This window comes from Limulus polyphemus, unplaced genomic scaffold, assembly GCF_000517525.1.
Source record: "Limulus polyphemus unplaced genomic scaffold, Limulus_polyphemus-2.1.2 Scaffold1092, whole genome shotgun sequence".
NCBI classification, from domain to species: Eukaryota; Metazoa; Arthropoda; class Merostomata; order Xiphosura; family Limulidae; genus Limulus; species Limulus polyphemus.
In genome coordinates, this window is record NW_013666702.1 from 20,763 (window position 1) to 37,703 (window position 16,941).

Sequence of the window (16,941 nt, forward strand, 5' to 3'; positions counted from 1 at the left end):
CGGTAATTACACACTAGATTCCAACTTTAATAGGGAGTAGGCCCACTACTACATTTAATGACATAAAGTTTGACACGTGCCTTCTAAATTCACACCATGCAGGGTATGCCAACTTTTCTATAACTTATCACTAATAGAGTTAAGCTTGTAAATAGCAAAGAAAAGAAAAACAGTGCTTACGAGGTAAACAGCGTTCATCATCTCTATACAAGTATCCCAATGGACACCGGCATTTTCCGTAGATATTAGGAATTATCCAATCACAGTGACTGTATTTGTCTGAAAGGCGACATTGTTCGTGATTAAGGCAATATTCTCCTACTTTTGCCACTGCAAGAAAAATCAAAAATAATTTATTTATTTCACTTCGTATGTTTAAGTAGAAAATGGTAAGAAATATCAATTAAGCCTCTGGAACATCTAAGTAAAGTCACAAAAGGCATATCATTGTCTTTGTTGCTGTAGATAATAAATTTTAAAAGAGACTTTTGTAGTATTATTTAATACTTTTTTAGAAGTGTAAAAAACTCAACATGTTTATATTTTTGTACGGCTATCATCTTTACAATTTTTTATTTCTCTTGACGAACGACATGCCCCTAGATACACGTGTTTTACTGTGGATCTGCGTCATATCATCACTTAAAAAACGTTGATATGATTGTTTTACTACTTGCTAATATACGTTCCCTTTAATAACTACAGTTTCACATCTAATCGATAGATGGCAGTATACTTACAAAGCTTCTTTTTCAAGATGTTAATTGTTAAAACATTAAAATCTATTCTTACAAAGCACTTTCAGGGTGTAAATACACGCTTGTTGGTTTAGGAATGAGAAAAATGTATAACTTTTAGTTGTGACCTGTAATATATTTGTCATTATTTTTATTTTGATAAAATGACATAAAAAGACTTAATATCAGAGCTCACCTTCAATGTATTTTACAATTTGAATATATTCAGCTGGTAAAAAGAATCTATACGTTATAAAACATTCATATGGACACGAAATCACATGAGGATAGTTAATTTAAGTCCTTTCAAATTTGACCAGCTGAGAAAATCATTAAGTTAAGAACTTATCAAAAGTAAGTTGTGTTATCTCAAGCAAAACGTTTTGAAAAACTAAGTTTAACAGGTATCATTCTAGAGAATATTCCAAAATTGTAGGCCCTCTCTCTTCTAGGAGAAAAAAAAACATATCAAGAACATTAAAATAATGAAAGAATAAAACAGTCACAGTGAGAGTCGTGTATTTTTTATTTATAATTTTTGGATCTCCTGGAAAATCAGAAGTAGTTTAATGATTGTTTTTAAGATCGTTTTAAGAGTGTGAGCATTTTCACTTCAAAATTCAAATATCGTATCACATCCAAATCTTCGATAAGCCCAAAACATAACATTAAGAGATCCTTGCGTTTTTGAACGAGAGTTGGTATAAAGAACTGTTCAGACTGACTTAATGGGAAACAGATCTGAGTATGTCATATCTAAATACACACTTTTAATAGGCCACTCACCAGTCAGTGGGGGACATTTTTGTTGAAAAAGAAAAAAAACTACCCAATCGGGGTTTCCTTAATTTGAACTGACTTTTTTTTAGACATTTTTATTGCTAACAAGAAGGAATTTCCCGTCCCGCACTATTTTAGTGTTGGGACTGCACAAAGTGATTTGAATTAATATGGTGACTGAAATCAGTCAGCGCATCACGAGCTTAACGGCAAAGCACAAAAACCATGGAAGTCTCCAAATGACACGTAGAGGTATTCAGGAACCGTTTAGAACCACCGTGGTAGATACTGTGCAGCAAGCCGAGTACAATATTATGCGTGTAGCTGATTTCAAGGTGTTCCTGTCTTCTCATCCTACTGCTGACTATCGTGATGCTTCGACCTTCCCTACCGAATCGCAAGTGAAATCATTCGTATCTCAATTGAAAGCTAAACATAAAAAGGTGATAACAGAAGCATGAAAGATTGGCAATTGCTTAATTAATGAAGCTGAAATGCGGCTTTATTGATATATACTGAATTTATTTCCAGCGGGTAGACCTTTGTACTAGCTAGTATGGGGGTTTGAGAATGCTGTATTTCACTAAAATATTATTGGTCCGGCATGGCCAGGTGGTTAGGGCGCTCGACTATTCCACTATTCGTTTGTAAAAGAGTAGCCCAAGAGTTGGTGGTGGGTGGTAATGACTAGCTGCCTTCCCTCTAGTCTAACACTGCTGAATTAAGGACGGCTAGCGCAGATAGCCCTTGTATAGCTTTGCGCGAAATTATAAACAAACAAACACTAAAATATTTATTAATCAACAAATGAAAACTTCTCTCGAAAAGATACGTCCAAAACCTTCCTCTTTGGGACTTTCCGGATTGAACTTACTTTTAATATTCAGTAAGTTGTAGTGTAAAGACACCCCTTGGCACCTGAGGGACGTGTTATTTTTTAAGTTGTAATAATATTAACGATGGAAACATGAATAATAATAACGTTACAATAATTCTGAGTAAATAAAATATTTAAGACGTTCATCACTTTCATTTAATTAGAAAGATATCGTAAATCCATACCTTGATACTTAGGAGTTTATTAGAATACACTAATAAGGATAAGCTGCTTACAGTTGCCATCATACACATAATGCTAGTATATATTTGTTTGTAACTGAAACAAGCTTCTTCATTTCTCGTTATCTGAAGGAAACCAACCTGATAAGCACCTGTCTCGTCTCAATGGAATGAAAAGAAACTAACCTGATAAACAGTTGTCTCGCCTCAGTGGAATGAAAGGAAATTAATCTGATAAACATTTGTCTCGTCTCAATGGAATGAAAGGAAACTAGTCTGGTAAGCATTTGTCTCGTCTCAATGGAATGAAAGGAAACTAGTCTGGTAAGCATTTGTCTCGTCTCAATGGAATGAAAAGAAACTAACCTGATAAGCACCTGTCTCGTCTCAGTGGAATGAAAAGAAACTAACCTGGTAACCATTTGTCTCGTCTCAATGGAATGAAAGGAAATTAACCTGGTAACCATTTGTCTCGTCTCAATGGAATGAAAGGAAATTAGTCTGGTAACCATTTGTCTCGTCTCAGTGGAATGAAAAGAAACTAACCTGGTAAGCATTTGTCTCGTCTCAGTGGAATGAAATTTGGTCGACAACCGCACAAACCGCTGATACACTGACTGTTCTTTACTTTCTCTCTACACTGGTCATCGACAGCACATCCAAATCCTAGCAGAGAAGCTGGAAGATGCAAAATGCTAATTTTATTTCCAATAATCAAAGAATTGAATTGTGTAATAAGCTAAGAAAGTTACGTCAATAAAACGATTAATTCGGCGCAAAAAATTATCTTAGAATACTTCTTTTTATTTAGAATAAACAATGATAAATTTGCATGTGCTAATCTCGCACCGATTGCGCTTCTTAAAACACATGTATAGTTATCTGGCTCTCTACAGCTGTGCCGCTCAACCTGTATTCTAAATAAATAATTAACTCACAAATTAAGTACTGTTTAGAACTATACAACTGAGTCATTACTGAAACTTCAGTGTTAACAATTGGCAAAATAACAATTAAAAGAAGCTTTCCATTATGTAAAACTTAAAACTTGTTTATTGTCGGATATACAGAGTATAATATGTAGGGTTACAACGTTTTTACAATTGCGTATCCGACAATAAAATAAACTAGTTTTAAGTATTGGCAACATGCAACAGAATATTTCAAGAACTTTTGAAGTGTTGCTTCAAAAAGATACTTACGAACGAATAAAAGTAATTATAATACTTACGAGGAAGGCACGTAGAGTCATTGTACTGTACGTGATATGGACGACAGCTGCAGATTCCGTTATCTGAGTCACAGAAACTGTTCGAAATAAACAGAAGGCAGACAAACGACGACTTACATGAGGACCCCAAGAACATGGACGAAGGAAGAAGTCCTGCGGAATTAGAGTGAAAAGAAAAGAATAGTTAAAACAAACAGAAATATGTATAAGTTTTACAATGACAAAATGTTTTATTTTTAATAAAGAGCGCTAAAACCTATTTTTAGTTAATTAAATATTAGTATAATATATATACAGAAAGAGAGAAAGTATTCGTTAACATTTCTGCTTTAAAAAAAATATTTGATATATATGAGCTCCAGCATCCTTTTGTAAGAAAAGTTTTGGTTTGGTTTGTTTTGGAAGTTCGCGCCAAGCTACACGAGGGCTAACTGCGCTATTCGTCCCTAATTTAGCAGTGAAAGTCTAGAGGGAAGGCAGGTAGTCATCACCACCCACCGCCAACTCTTGGGCTACTCTTTTTACCAACAAATAGTGGGATTGACCGTTACATTATAACGCTCCCACGGCTGAAAGGGCGAGCATGTTTCGTGGGACGGGGATTTGAACTCACGACCCTCAGATTGCGAGTCAAGCGCCCTAACCACCTGGCCATGCCGGGCTGTTCTTGAGTATGACCAAAAGGATTCTAAAATCCCATTACTTCACTCGCTTTCCTATTTTTAGGAATTTTACAGCCATTTAAATTTCTCCTTTCTATTGCCTTACTGCCTACTTCCCGAACTCTGATCGCAATGAAACATTCGGGAGTTCTTGGGTGTAGTCCATATCTGTAGTCAAGCGCTTTAACCACCTAAACATTCCGATTTTCAAAGAAATAAGACACATTTTACAGAATTATAAAAAAAATGAAATTGTTGGCGTTGATCATATCAGTGAAGAGTAAACTCTTCATATTTTTGTCTTACTTCACCATATCAAAATCTTGATTGGCCATGAAACGATAGCTACAATTTATTGAAACCATGCGACCAATCCAAGAATAGTATTGACTTCACGTTTCGTTTTTGATAGACATAATTTTAGTACCTCAAAAACATTATGTGTTTAATTGTTATTTTCGCATGCGGATCAATATTTTAGAAATTACACATATTTTGCCGAATAATAATTTACCATCATCAGGGTTAATAGTCTATTACACTATGGTTTGCCAACATGAATGATAAACGAAACGTGTCACAGATTTTTTAAGTAATTCTCACCGGGTGTCAGACGGTAAGTTTTTGGACTTACAAGTCAACGCTAAAATTCGGGGCTTGATTCACCGCGATTAACAGATCGCAAAGATCGTACGTTTTTATTTACAATATTGACGTGTTTTTAACTTTGGACTGGGTGTAATAAGTAAGAATTCGTTTAATTTTCACCCTATCTGTTAGAAAAGGAAACACATATTTGAAAGTCTATTAACTAAAATATCAGATCCTTTTATTTCATGATGTTAGAAAAAACCCAGGTTCAAAAAGTCTTGATAGACATGAATTAAGACCCTATAATAGATCGTTTTATTTATATGTAACTGTAAAATAAGCAACTGATACTATAATTCAAGATAATGACTAGTGATATCCATTTGTAATACACACAATAGTTGAAGTATGTCAATGATAAATTGGATAACAGAAAGCTAAAAAACTCTGCATGTAAACTTTAAATAATGGAAATCACAACTCGAAATCAATATACAACGTTCTCTACAACACGGCAAAAAATTCTTAATTTGTTTCAAATATTCACGCATAGTTACATAAGGGTCATTTACTCTACAGATCTGATATATTAGAAGGAATGCAGCTAGTATACTAGCTAGTGGGACGCGAGCCATAAATTCTCGTACCTACAGTCCGGCACGATAACCACTAACATACGCCATGAAACAGCTACAACACATTAACTTCACTAGATTGAACATTATTTATGGCAACTGTTATGGTGGGAGTGCAAAATTATAATGTAGAATAACTAGATTGAACATTATTTATGGCAACTGTTATGGTGGGAGTGCAAAATTATAATGTAGAATTAATGTTTCTTACCGTTTATGGAAGAAGTTTGTGACTGATCAGAGGCAGCAGAAGTCTTCAGGGTGAGGGACATGAGCACCTGAAATTAATATACTTTTTTAATACAATAAAGCAAGTCTTATGACTTAACTAAACCTATAATTCACATTTCTAATGGTTTCCAAAATATAAAATATTTATTACACAACATTGAAATCCCCCTCTTTGTTTAGGTAGTGTATTATGAAACAGAGTAAGCCTTCCTGTCACGTGATTCAAATTAAAGTAGTTTTTTAAAATTAAAATTCGCGAGACGAAATGCCCTGTTTGCTTCAGGTGACGAACTAGTTATTAAACTTCGATTACGAAAAACTGAAAAGGATCTTCAGGGAAAATCAGCCGAATGGTTATATCAGGTACACACACACGTACGGTAATGCTTCGTGGGGTATGTAGAAGAAAGTTTTATACATAATCTGGGAATCTGATATCAGAAACATGGATTACAGACTTTTAAGTAACTGTACGTAATTACTCTTTCACTAGCGTCACTTCGTCTACTGCTATAATACAAAAACACTGTTTTACCCCTGTAAAATACACGTGGTTTACTGCGTCTGAATTTTAAAACATATATTTTACCGTTATTACTCAAAACATGAATTTGTACGGATATTTCACAGTTTCAACGAAAGACTTTTCTCTTGCTCAGAAAGTATTAATTGTTACACACCACAAGGAAAGTTCAGATTTATTTTTGTTTTACCTTAAGTGAGGGTCTACTAATTATAGCCCCTCCCAGTGGCACAGCTATAAGTCTGACGGCTTATAACGCTAAAAATCGGGTTTCGATACTTCTGGTGGGCACAGCACAGATAGCCCATAATAATAATTATAAACTTCGTAAACTATCCACCTACCCATTTCAATTTAATCTCACGATGATATGTATACTTGTCGATTGGATATAATAACTTTCGAATTGAATGCTCATAATCCTGAAAATACCCGATATATCTAAACTTCAGCATTCTTTGCCCTCCACTTCATAAGTCTCACAAACACACGCACTCTTTTGTTTTTAATGCTATGGAATACTTTTCGAACTACTATTACACATTTCTCATCACATTAATGCTCGTTTTTCCACGCTCTCAAGGACCAGACGTGAAACATAAGAAGTTTTTGTAAGAATAAAGCATTCTAAATCTTTCCTCTTGCATCATTCTTTTGGAAAATAATAGGGTTCTAGTTGATTTTGTGATTTAATCTAAGCAGTTTAATCTCTTAGAATAGATGGTACAGGAATAGAATATTATTCTTATTTAAAGCTTTGAAAATACAAAGCAGGAACCACGTGGTTTAAATAGGATAATTTGTGAAAATTTCTAGAAATAGACGTGAAATATAAAACAAAGTTATCTAAAGAAACTTAAATATTTTGCTATAGATTCTTTTATTTATACACTACATATAGTTTAGTGGTTTGGCTAACAACTAACCAATCATGATTGATGGATTAATTCAGCTAAGATGCGATTTTTCTCTGTCATTCACTTTTGTACAGCTTTAACTACTCAAAAGTTAACACATTCAGACATTTTTGCTTAAATCAATCATAATTTTATAAGGCAATTACGAAAGACATAAGATCTATAAGAATTTCGTAAATTAGGACCCTTAGCAGCAGTGCAAATGTAGTCATGATCATGCAGTACTCTATATGATCACATTCTCACAGTCTTGAAGACGACAGCAGATTAACAGGTATAATCATTAAAATGGTGATATAAACATGAAACCTGGCATGGGTATTTTCATTGGGTCAATGTTAAAGAAAATAATGTCAGCCATCAGAAAATCTAAGATGGCTGCCATTTTGCTCACAAACTTACTTAGTTGTCCAATTTCGACACTGAAGCATTAGATTTGAATAGTTTATGGCCTACTTAAAGCTAATTTTATTATAATTACATCTCCCAATTGTTTCTGATAGACCAAGATGGTTACCATTTTTTCAAGATGGCCTCCATTTTTCAACATGAATGTCTAATTTCAAAACACATACAGATTAAGTTAACTACGCTGACTAATGTTAAAGTCTGCCTATATTTTTGCCCTAGTGTGGATCTCTGCAGCTGCTTCTGTGGAATAGTAAGATCTGATTTTCTTTCATGTTTTTCATAGTAGTAGACGATCTTTTAATAGCCCCTTTTAAATTTTTGTTGTTGAATAGGATTCTGCAGCTTTGATAATATTTTGTGTTGTTATTTTATTCTCCATGCAGCCTCTATGCCACCACCTAAATCTATATTGGCAAGGTCTAGCATGTCAGGTAAACCATTAAAGTAATGTTTGTTGTGATATCGGTATAGCCATTTTGTTCTCTATTGTAGGAACTTGGGGATAAGTTGAGATCTTCCTTCTTTTCCTGTTAACAAAGACAGCATGTTATCCAGTCAAATTGTCATTTGCATTTGGTAGGCCTATTCCATTCGCACGTGATCTGTATGTCATCCGGATAAGTGAAATCCCGTCACCTTTAGAACGACTCTCTTGCGATGAGATATCCTATCGATCGAGTGAGGCTACCTAATCGATATGGAGTTGGTTAGGCAACATTTGGTAAGCCTATTCCAGTCGCACGTGATCTGTATGTCATCCGGATAAGTGAAATCCCGTCACCTTTAGAACGACTCTCCTGCGATGAGATATCCTATCGATCGAGTGAGGCTACCTAATCGATATGGAGTTGGTTTGGCAACATTTGGTACCCTAAATTTCTGTTAGGTTTAGCTGACACTGAACCCTCGTCCTGCGTTACACAGCAGTGACGTCACCAGTGTGTTCTAGTAGCGCATTAATTTCACCGTTTTGTCCGCATGCTAGTTATCAATCCAGAATGTGGTTTTGAAATAACATAAGTTGTTTCAAAAAAATAGCCACTCAGATCATTCAAGTTGTATTAAATTATAAGTCAACAATTGGGATTGGCTTGAGAAATCGGTGGCTATCTTGTATTTTCACGGGGCTACTGTATTTTTCAACAAATATGATTTAATGGGACTGTCTATACCAAGTTTCAGCCTTGAATCATGAAATGAACAATATCCCCCCCCAAAAAAAAAGAAAAACGACAACAACAAAATAAACACCGATTATGATCTAAACTGCCCTATTTTTTACGCTACTGTGATATGTAAATATGACTCTAAGCGAGTGTATCATTTCCTAAATATTCGTGAACTGAACCTTGGTAGCAATAATAAAAAGTTACAGTTGCTAGAACAACAAACGTAAAAATGTTGTTCCAAATGACAAAAATAAAGGAAGTTATCAAATTATGATACAATAATACAGAGTTATAGGAAACATTCACTTCACATGTGTTTTGTTGAGTTCGCAAACTTGACATAATGACACTAGCAAAAGTGCCTTCGCACATGCGTAACATTTACTTCGTAGTCTTTACGAGGAGGTTGCGGGGCAGCGTACTTATACGTCATTTTCCGTACCATTCTACTGAATACTTTCATACGATTTTCTAGAAACTCTCACTATTGGCCAGTTGTTTTATAGTAGTTTATCTATTTTCAATATGTGTTCAACTTGCACTTCTAAATGTTCTGGACATCTGGACTATGCCCCAAAACCCCTAAATGTTTCATGGCGATCAAATTCGGGAAGTAGCAAGATGAAAATCTAAACGACTGTCAGATAAAAGAGAGAGAGAGAGAGAAATAGAGGGTTTAGAATCTTCCGGGGCATACCCGAAAACCTCTGAAATATTCTTGGTAACCAGAAGTCGGGAAGCTAGAATATTGTTGTCACGGGCAGATATACAGACGCAATCCACCTTATAGTGTAACTTACAATGTTATACAATAAATATTGCGTTACTACCTAGACACCTTCATACAGTTTCTCTAAAAACATACGCACAAAAATATACGTTCGGAAAAATCAGATTAGTTATGCTAAATAAATGTAATTTATGAAGTCTTGCTTGCAGCAGAACAATAAAATAATGTTTGTGTTGCACACATTGTTTGTCTTGCTTGCAGCAGAACAATAAAATAATGTTTGTGTTGCACACATTGTTTGTCTTGCTTGCAGCAGAACAATAGAATAATATTTGTGTTGCACACATTGTTTGTTTTGCTTGCAGCAGAACAATAGAATAATATTTGTGTTGCACACATTGTTTGTCTTGCTTGCAGCAGAACAATAGAATAATATTTGTGTTGCACACATTGTTTGTCTTGCTTGCAGCAGAAGAATGAAATAATGTTTGTGTTGCACACACTGTTTGTCTTGCTTGCAGCAGAACTATGAAGTAATGTTTGTGTTGCACACAGTGTTTGTCTTGCTTGCAGCAGAACAATGAAATAATGTTTATGTTGCACATAGTGTCCATCGTGTAGAGAGATAGGGGGAATACTAGTATATGCATTAAATGGTATCTCAATATATGCTATAACCGCTAAAACATTTTAAAATAGGCCCACCGGTACCTATAACATTTCTAGTAAGCTCATGTGAGTATGTTTATCAAAGGTAGCTCTGCCTTTACCAATGATTCTCATTAGTTATTGCCTTACATTTTTGTATGAATTTATAACAGTTACTTTAACATCATTTTTAATGGTACTGTTATGTATTTTAGTCTTGCAAAACTTTATTGCAGAGACGAATTATTTCAACATTAACCAAGGCAGTTGTTTTGTTTTGAGCTCCGATTCTCCCCGCACCTAATGTTATCAATCATTAATAAAACTACTTTGTTTTGTTTATATTTGTTACTAATGTTTGTTTTATGCAAGGTAAATAAATTCACAATATATTTATATATGATGAGAGGATCAGTATAATGTATTCTACTTTCATTATATTTATGAATTCCCCTCAAGTAGTTAAAATTCGAGCACTGGTGGACAGTATGAATGTCCGAAACATTTCAACTTTTCAGTCCGTACCTAAATCCACCGTAGGTAACACGTGAAAGAAATTGGGGATAATTAGACTTGCTAATATAAAAACAAAAACAAAAAACTTAACAAACCAAAATAATCACTATTCCGTCCATGTAAACTCTGAAACGTGTTGGAAAAGAAACCGTTCTTCTAGTCATGAAAGTTTAGAACTCCAGGCCAGTACGTCTATAGTGTAGAGGAAGCTTCATGCTGCGAAATTAGTAGTTAATCGGGAATGAAAGGCGTTAGCTCTCACGGTATCAAAAGTCTTTAACTGTATATAACGCTGAAGTGAAATGAAAAAAAAAACAGTGTGAAAAGATTAATCCTACTGCTTATTTAGGATTGGCAGGTCTGCATTTGATGAGAACTTGGAGAATTCAACAAATACCACCGCGTCCTTCTAACAATGAAGTTGTATCAGAGTGTGGCCTCGTTTTTATTTATTTGTACTTTGAGTAATGAAGTTATGAATGTTTTATTTTCGAGCTCTGACATTCTGAACACATCTGCTCTTCGTGCATTGGTAAAGGAAAAGGACTGTAATTCTCTCAGTATAAGAATAGTTAACACTATGTCACGAGTCTCATCCAGCAGTGGTTTGGAATAGATATAGTCCCGATTCTGTATCTGTCAGTCCACAGCTTTGGCCAAACATCAACTGAATCGCTCTCGTCACTTTAGAGCATATTATGAAGTAAAGAAGGAATGGATCCAAAAATATGGGACTTTTGAACATGCTCTACAAGAGGAATATTGATTTAGTCTAGATGTGTACCAACGGTCAGTAGCAAGCGTTAGTAACAGAATCTAGTGTGTAATTACCGCAGTAGTTGGCCTACTCTCTATTAAAGTTGGAATCTAGTATGTAATTACTGCAATAGTTGGCCTACTCCCTATTAAAGTTGGAATCTAGATTGTAATTACCGTAGTAGTGGGCCTACTCCCTATTAAAGTTGGAATCTAGTGTGTAATTACCGTAGTAGTGGGCCTACTCCCTATTAAAGTAGGAATCTAGCGTGTAATTACCGCAATAGTTGGCCTACCCCCTATTAAAGTTGGAATCTAGTGTGTAATTACCGCAATAGTTGGCCTACTCCATATTAAAGTTGGAATCTAGCGTGTAATTACCGTAGTAGTGGGCCTACTCCCTATTAAAGTTGGAATCTAGTGTGTAATTACCGCAATAGTTGGCCTACTCCATATTAAAGTTGGAATCTAGCGTGTAATTACCGTATCTTCTAGCACCAACTATATTTAATGACATACAATTTTACATGTACCTTGTAACAGCAACTGTACTTAATGACAAAGTTTGACACGTACCTTCTAACACCAACTATATTTACTGACATACAATTTTACACGTACCTTCTAACACCAACCGTGTTTAATGACATAAAGTTTACACGTACTTTTTAACAGCAGCTGTATTTAATGACATAAAGTTTCACACGTACCTTCTAACATCAACTGTATTTAATGACATAAAGTTTTACACGTATCTTTTAACAGAAATTGCTAATACAGACAGACATTACCAAGTAACAGATTCAAACCCGTAACTGAAGTTCAGTTGATCCCCTGATGGTTTGCATCTTATTCGTCATCAGGATCTGAGATTTACAGCCAATCAAAGAAAATTTCATCATTTTGCATGGACTTTATTCGTCACGGAAGAAACGTTTTATTTCATCTTGACCGAAACTTGAGTGTTTAAAAAAATTTACTCGTTAAGGAACCATTAAAACAAAGTACATCTAAAGACAAAACATGTATATATTTTGTCTTTCAATAACTACGTTGCATAGTAAAACATTTGAAATGCTGAGGTGAGAAACCACAGACGACTATCACTCTACAAAGATTCAACAAAATTTCATCAAACAGTATATGAACATAAGTTGACACAGACGAAGAGAAAACTGGTTCATTTAGTTGTATCTGTAACCAGGACATTTTGTTACTGAACCTGAAAAGTCACTCACTTTAAGCGTTTAGGGTTACATACTGTACAATTAGTCTTTAAACATAGAAACAGTAGCTCTACTAAATGAATTAGGAAACTTCAGCCTGATACTACATTTAGGAGTTGTGAACAAATAGCTTTAATTGCATAAGGTTAAATAAACTTTCTAATGGAAAAATATTTATTTATGTTTTTTAATATTTTTTAAAACTAATGCACTAATTCAATATTATAATAAAATAAAAATAATAAAGTGTTTGAATATTATCCTTCGATTATATCAAATAATTAAAGACTAGTACGACAGTTTGATCTTACCTTGCACACCCTTTGGTTCGCAACGTAGTTTATTTCCTGAGGATTTCAGGCCCTCACGACAATTACAAGTAGTAACCTTTTTGTGCTTCTTACAGTAAGCACCAGGTGTCGCTGCTTCACAATCGTCTGAGCTTTTGCATTTGTTGCCAAGATCTACAATAAAATAAATTTAGATTTTTATAATGAACTAATTATTGAAGAACATAACACATCCCAGTCAGTCATACTTGTTTTATTGGCTTTAAGGATTAGTTTTCTTAGTTTAAACTTTTTTGATGTGTTAAAAGGTAACCTTTGTTCTTAACTAACACTAACATGCAAAACTTCAATGATTAACCTGTAAAATTACTACCATGACTTTACTGCGATACCTTCCTTTAATTAAATTTCGGTATATTTTTAGCCGCGGCATAGCGGCTCATAAAATGGCTCCGAGTTTTTTTTGTTTTTTTTCAAGTACAAACTTTAGCCCATAGCTCCGTCATCTCTTGACCGATTTGAGATCTAATTACAGTTTTGGGCTCAGGAGGTCAAACCTTTTCGATTGCTGTATTTGACCACGCCCAAGGCCTCATAGATTATTATACTCTAATCCTGCCTAAAAGAATTTCAAATGTTGCGTCTATTGAGGATTCCCTCTTGTTTTCAAGATATTGATGATAAAGATGGGCATAACTCGAAAGCTCTCAGTTCAAAGTTTCATCAACATCGCTACAATTCCGTTTATATTACCAGCATTCAATACAACGTAAATATCTATACTATTAAGTAGTTTGTGTCTGTCTGTTTGTCTGTCCGTAACGAACATTTTCCAACTTCCCAACTCCTGATTACTATGACACCTACATGTTTTTTGGTTAAGATAGATGAGGATATCTTGCGAAATTAATAATCATTTCAATTTCCCCTCTTGCTACTACTACTAAACTACTAAACACGCTATCTTGCCATCCTCTTGAAGCCAACAAAGTATGCACTTCGCTTTGCATGAACAACTTTGCTAGTTAGTAATTAACCTGCTAATGAATAGAGTTTTCGAAACTAAAATATTCTACACATGTGACAGTGGAAGACAAAACATATCAGCTACTCAGAAATTTCTAACAGTATTAATCTGGATATGGTTGAAAAATTGGCTTCTTCAACTATAGAATAATTAAATCGTTTTACCGATATCGTAAACAAACAATTCGTCGGCATTGGATATAACAGATATATTGTGACTGATAAATTATTATACACTCTTTTCTACTTTCACTCGGGAGCTCTTGTTAATAATTATCTCGTGTTATTGTTTCTAACCTTATTTTTAGGTTTAAAGTGAATCTTCATCGTGTTAACTAACTCACCATGGCAGAGTTGATATTGCTCAAGATTGCGGCTCTCGGCTGGCTGTATTATTAATTTTGTCTTTGGAATAGGCACTTAAATGTCGTACTTTACAACATTTCAAAATATTTTGGCCCAATTCTACCGAAATGGAATTGCAATACTTCTACTGAGTTACTATCTTGTCGGTTTCTAGTCATTAAGAAGTGATCATGCGATTTTCTACCAAATCATTGTTTAATCCATATGGGTATTCCAGTTCCGATCACTTTGAAGTATGCTTGTGACGTTTAAAGGCTTTGGAGTTACCTTTAAGTATGAACTAAATGACAAACATGCTTTCTCTCTCTTTGACGAAGGTGTTACGACCAAAGGACAAAAAACAGAACTGGTCTCTCCAACTAAACGTATATAGTCAAAATGGCAAACTAGCTGGTGTACTCTTTCCAACAAAGCGGATACCGACAGGGTGACAGACAGACTCAATCTCTCCAGTAGAGTGGGTTCCGCTAGGGTGACAAATAGACTTAATCTCTCCGTTAGAATGGTTCGCCAGGGTGAAAACAGTCTTAATCTCTCCATTAGAATGGGTTCCACCAGGGTGATAGACAGACTTAATCTCTCCAGTAGAATTTGTTCCACCAGAGTGATAAACAGACTTATTTTCTCCATTAGAATTGGTTCTGCCAGGGTGACAGACAGACTTAATCTCTCCAGTAGAATGTGTTTCGCCAGGGTGACAAATAGACTTAATCTCTCCAGTAGAAGGTGTTCCGCCAGGGTGATAAACAGACTTATTTTCTCTATTAGAATTGGTTCCGCCAGGGTGACAGACAGACTTAATCTCTCCAGTAGAATGTGTTCCGCCAGGGTGACAAATAGACTTATGCTCTCCATTAGAATTGGTTCCGCCAGGGTGACAGACAGACTTAATCTCTCCAGTAGAATGTGTTCCGCCAGGGTGATACACTGACTTGATCTCTCCAGTAGAATTTGTTCCACCAGAGTGATAAACAGACTTATTTTCTCCATTAGAATTGGTTCTGCCAGGGTGACAGACAGACTTAATCTCTCCAGTAGAATGTGTTTCGCCAGGGTGACAAATAGACTTATTCTCTCCATTAGAATTGGTTCTGCCAAGGTGACAAATAGACTTATTCTCTCCCGTAGAATTGGTTCCGCCAGGGTGACAGACAGACTTAATCTCTCCAGTAGAATGTGTTCCGCCAGGGTGACAGACTGACTTGATCTCTCCAGTAGAATTTGTTCCACCAGAGTGATAAACGGACTTATTTTCTCCAGTAGAATTGGTTCCGCCAGGGTGATAGACAGATGTATTCTCTCCATTAGAATGTGTTCCGCCAGGGTGATAAACAGATTTATTCTCTCCATTAGAATGTGTTCCGCCAGGGTGATAAACAGATTTATTCTCTCCATTAGAATGTGTTCCGCCAGGGTGATAAACAGATTTATTCTCTCCATTAGAATGTGTTCCGCCAGGGTGATAAACAGATTTATTCTCTCCATTAGAATTGGTTCCGCCAGGGTGAAAACAGATTTATTCTCTCCAACGAAGCAGATGCAGCAGATAGAAAATAGTTGTAACTACATCTAGAGCATAAATTTTGTTTCAAGAATATATGTTTCATACGTTACAGTTCTAGCGAGCTAAATGTGGAAACTGTTTATCCACATAATTAAAACATTCAATACGAATATGATAACAAAACACCAAATATCTAAAATACATAAACATTATATTTTGTTGTGTAAATAATGCTTTTATTCATGAAGAACTTTGATAATTTCACTGCGATTTTCACCTGAACGGCATTTCATGCACACGTGAGCTCAACAGCCAAGTCATAGACCCCCTAGAGTTCAAGAAAAACCGTCCCTATTGCACTTAGTGTCATAAAATTTGACACGTACCTTGTAACAGCAACTGTACTTAATGACAAAGTTTGACACCTTCCACCTCACCCGCAGTGGCACAGCGATAAATCTGAAGGCTTAGAACGCTAAAAACTGGGTTTGGATACCCGTGTTGGGCACAGAACAAATAGCCATACTATGTAACTTTGTACTTAACTATTAAAAAATATCTATTTCTTCCAAAAATACGTAATTCAAGGAATTTAAGTTTTATAAGGGCTCCAGGAATACGTAATTCAAGGAATTTAAGTTGTATAAGGGCTCCAGAAATACGTAATTCAAGGAATTTAAGTTTTATAAGAGCTCCAGGAATACGTAATTCAAGGAATTTAAGTTGTATAAGGGCTCCAGAAATACGTAATTCAAGGAATTTAAGTTTTATAAGAGCTCCAGGAATACGTAATTCAAGGAATTTAGGTTGTATAAGGGCTCCAGGAATACGTAATTAAAGGAATTTAAGTTGTATAAGGGCTCCAGAAATACGTTATTCAAGGAATTTAAGTTGTATAAGGGCTCCAGAAATACGTTATTCAAGGAATTTAAG

General features: G+C 35.2%; 1 protein-coding gene across 1 annotated transcript in view; it reads right to left on the minus strand.

The window, feature by feature from the left end:
- The window catches only part of LOC106462094 (sortilin-related receptor-like), a gene marked incomplete at its 3' end in the record, with an annotated part of 11,246 nt that extends 7,303 nt beyond the window's left edge, over positions 1–3,943 (minus strand). The window contains exons 1-3 of the mRNA XM_022389232.1: positions 3,808–3,943; positions 3,123–3,254; positions 181–330 (exon numbers count right to left, since the gene is read on the minus strand). Of these exons, the coding sequence (XP_022244940.1) occupies positions 181–330; positions 3,123–3,254; positions 3,808–3,943 (418 nt within the window). The remainder of the gene's footprint in view (positions 1–180; positions 331–3,122; positions 3,255–3,807) is intronic.
- Between the last annotated feature and the right edge of the window lie 12,998 nt (positions 3,944–16,941).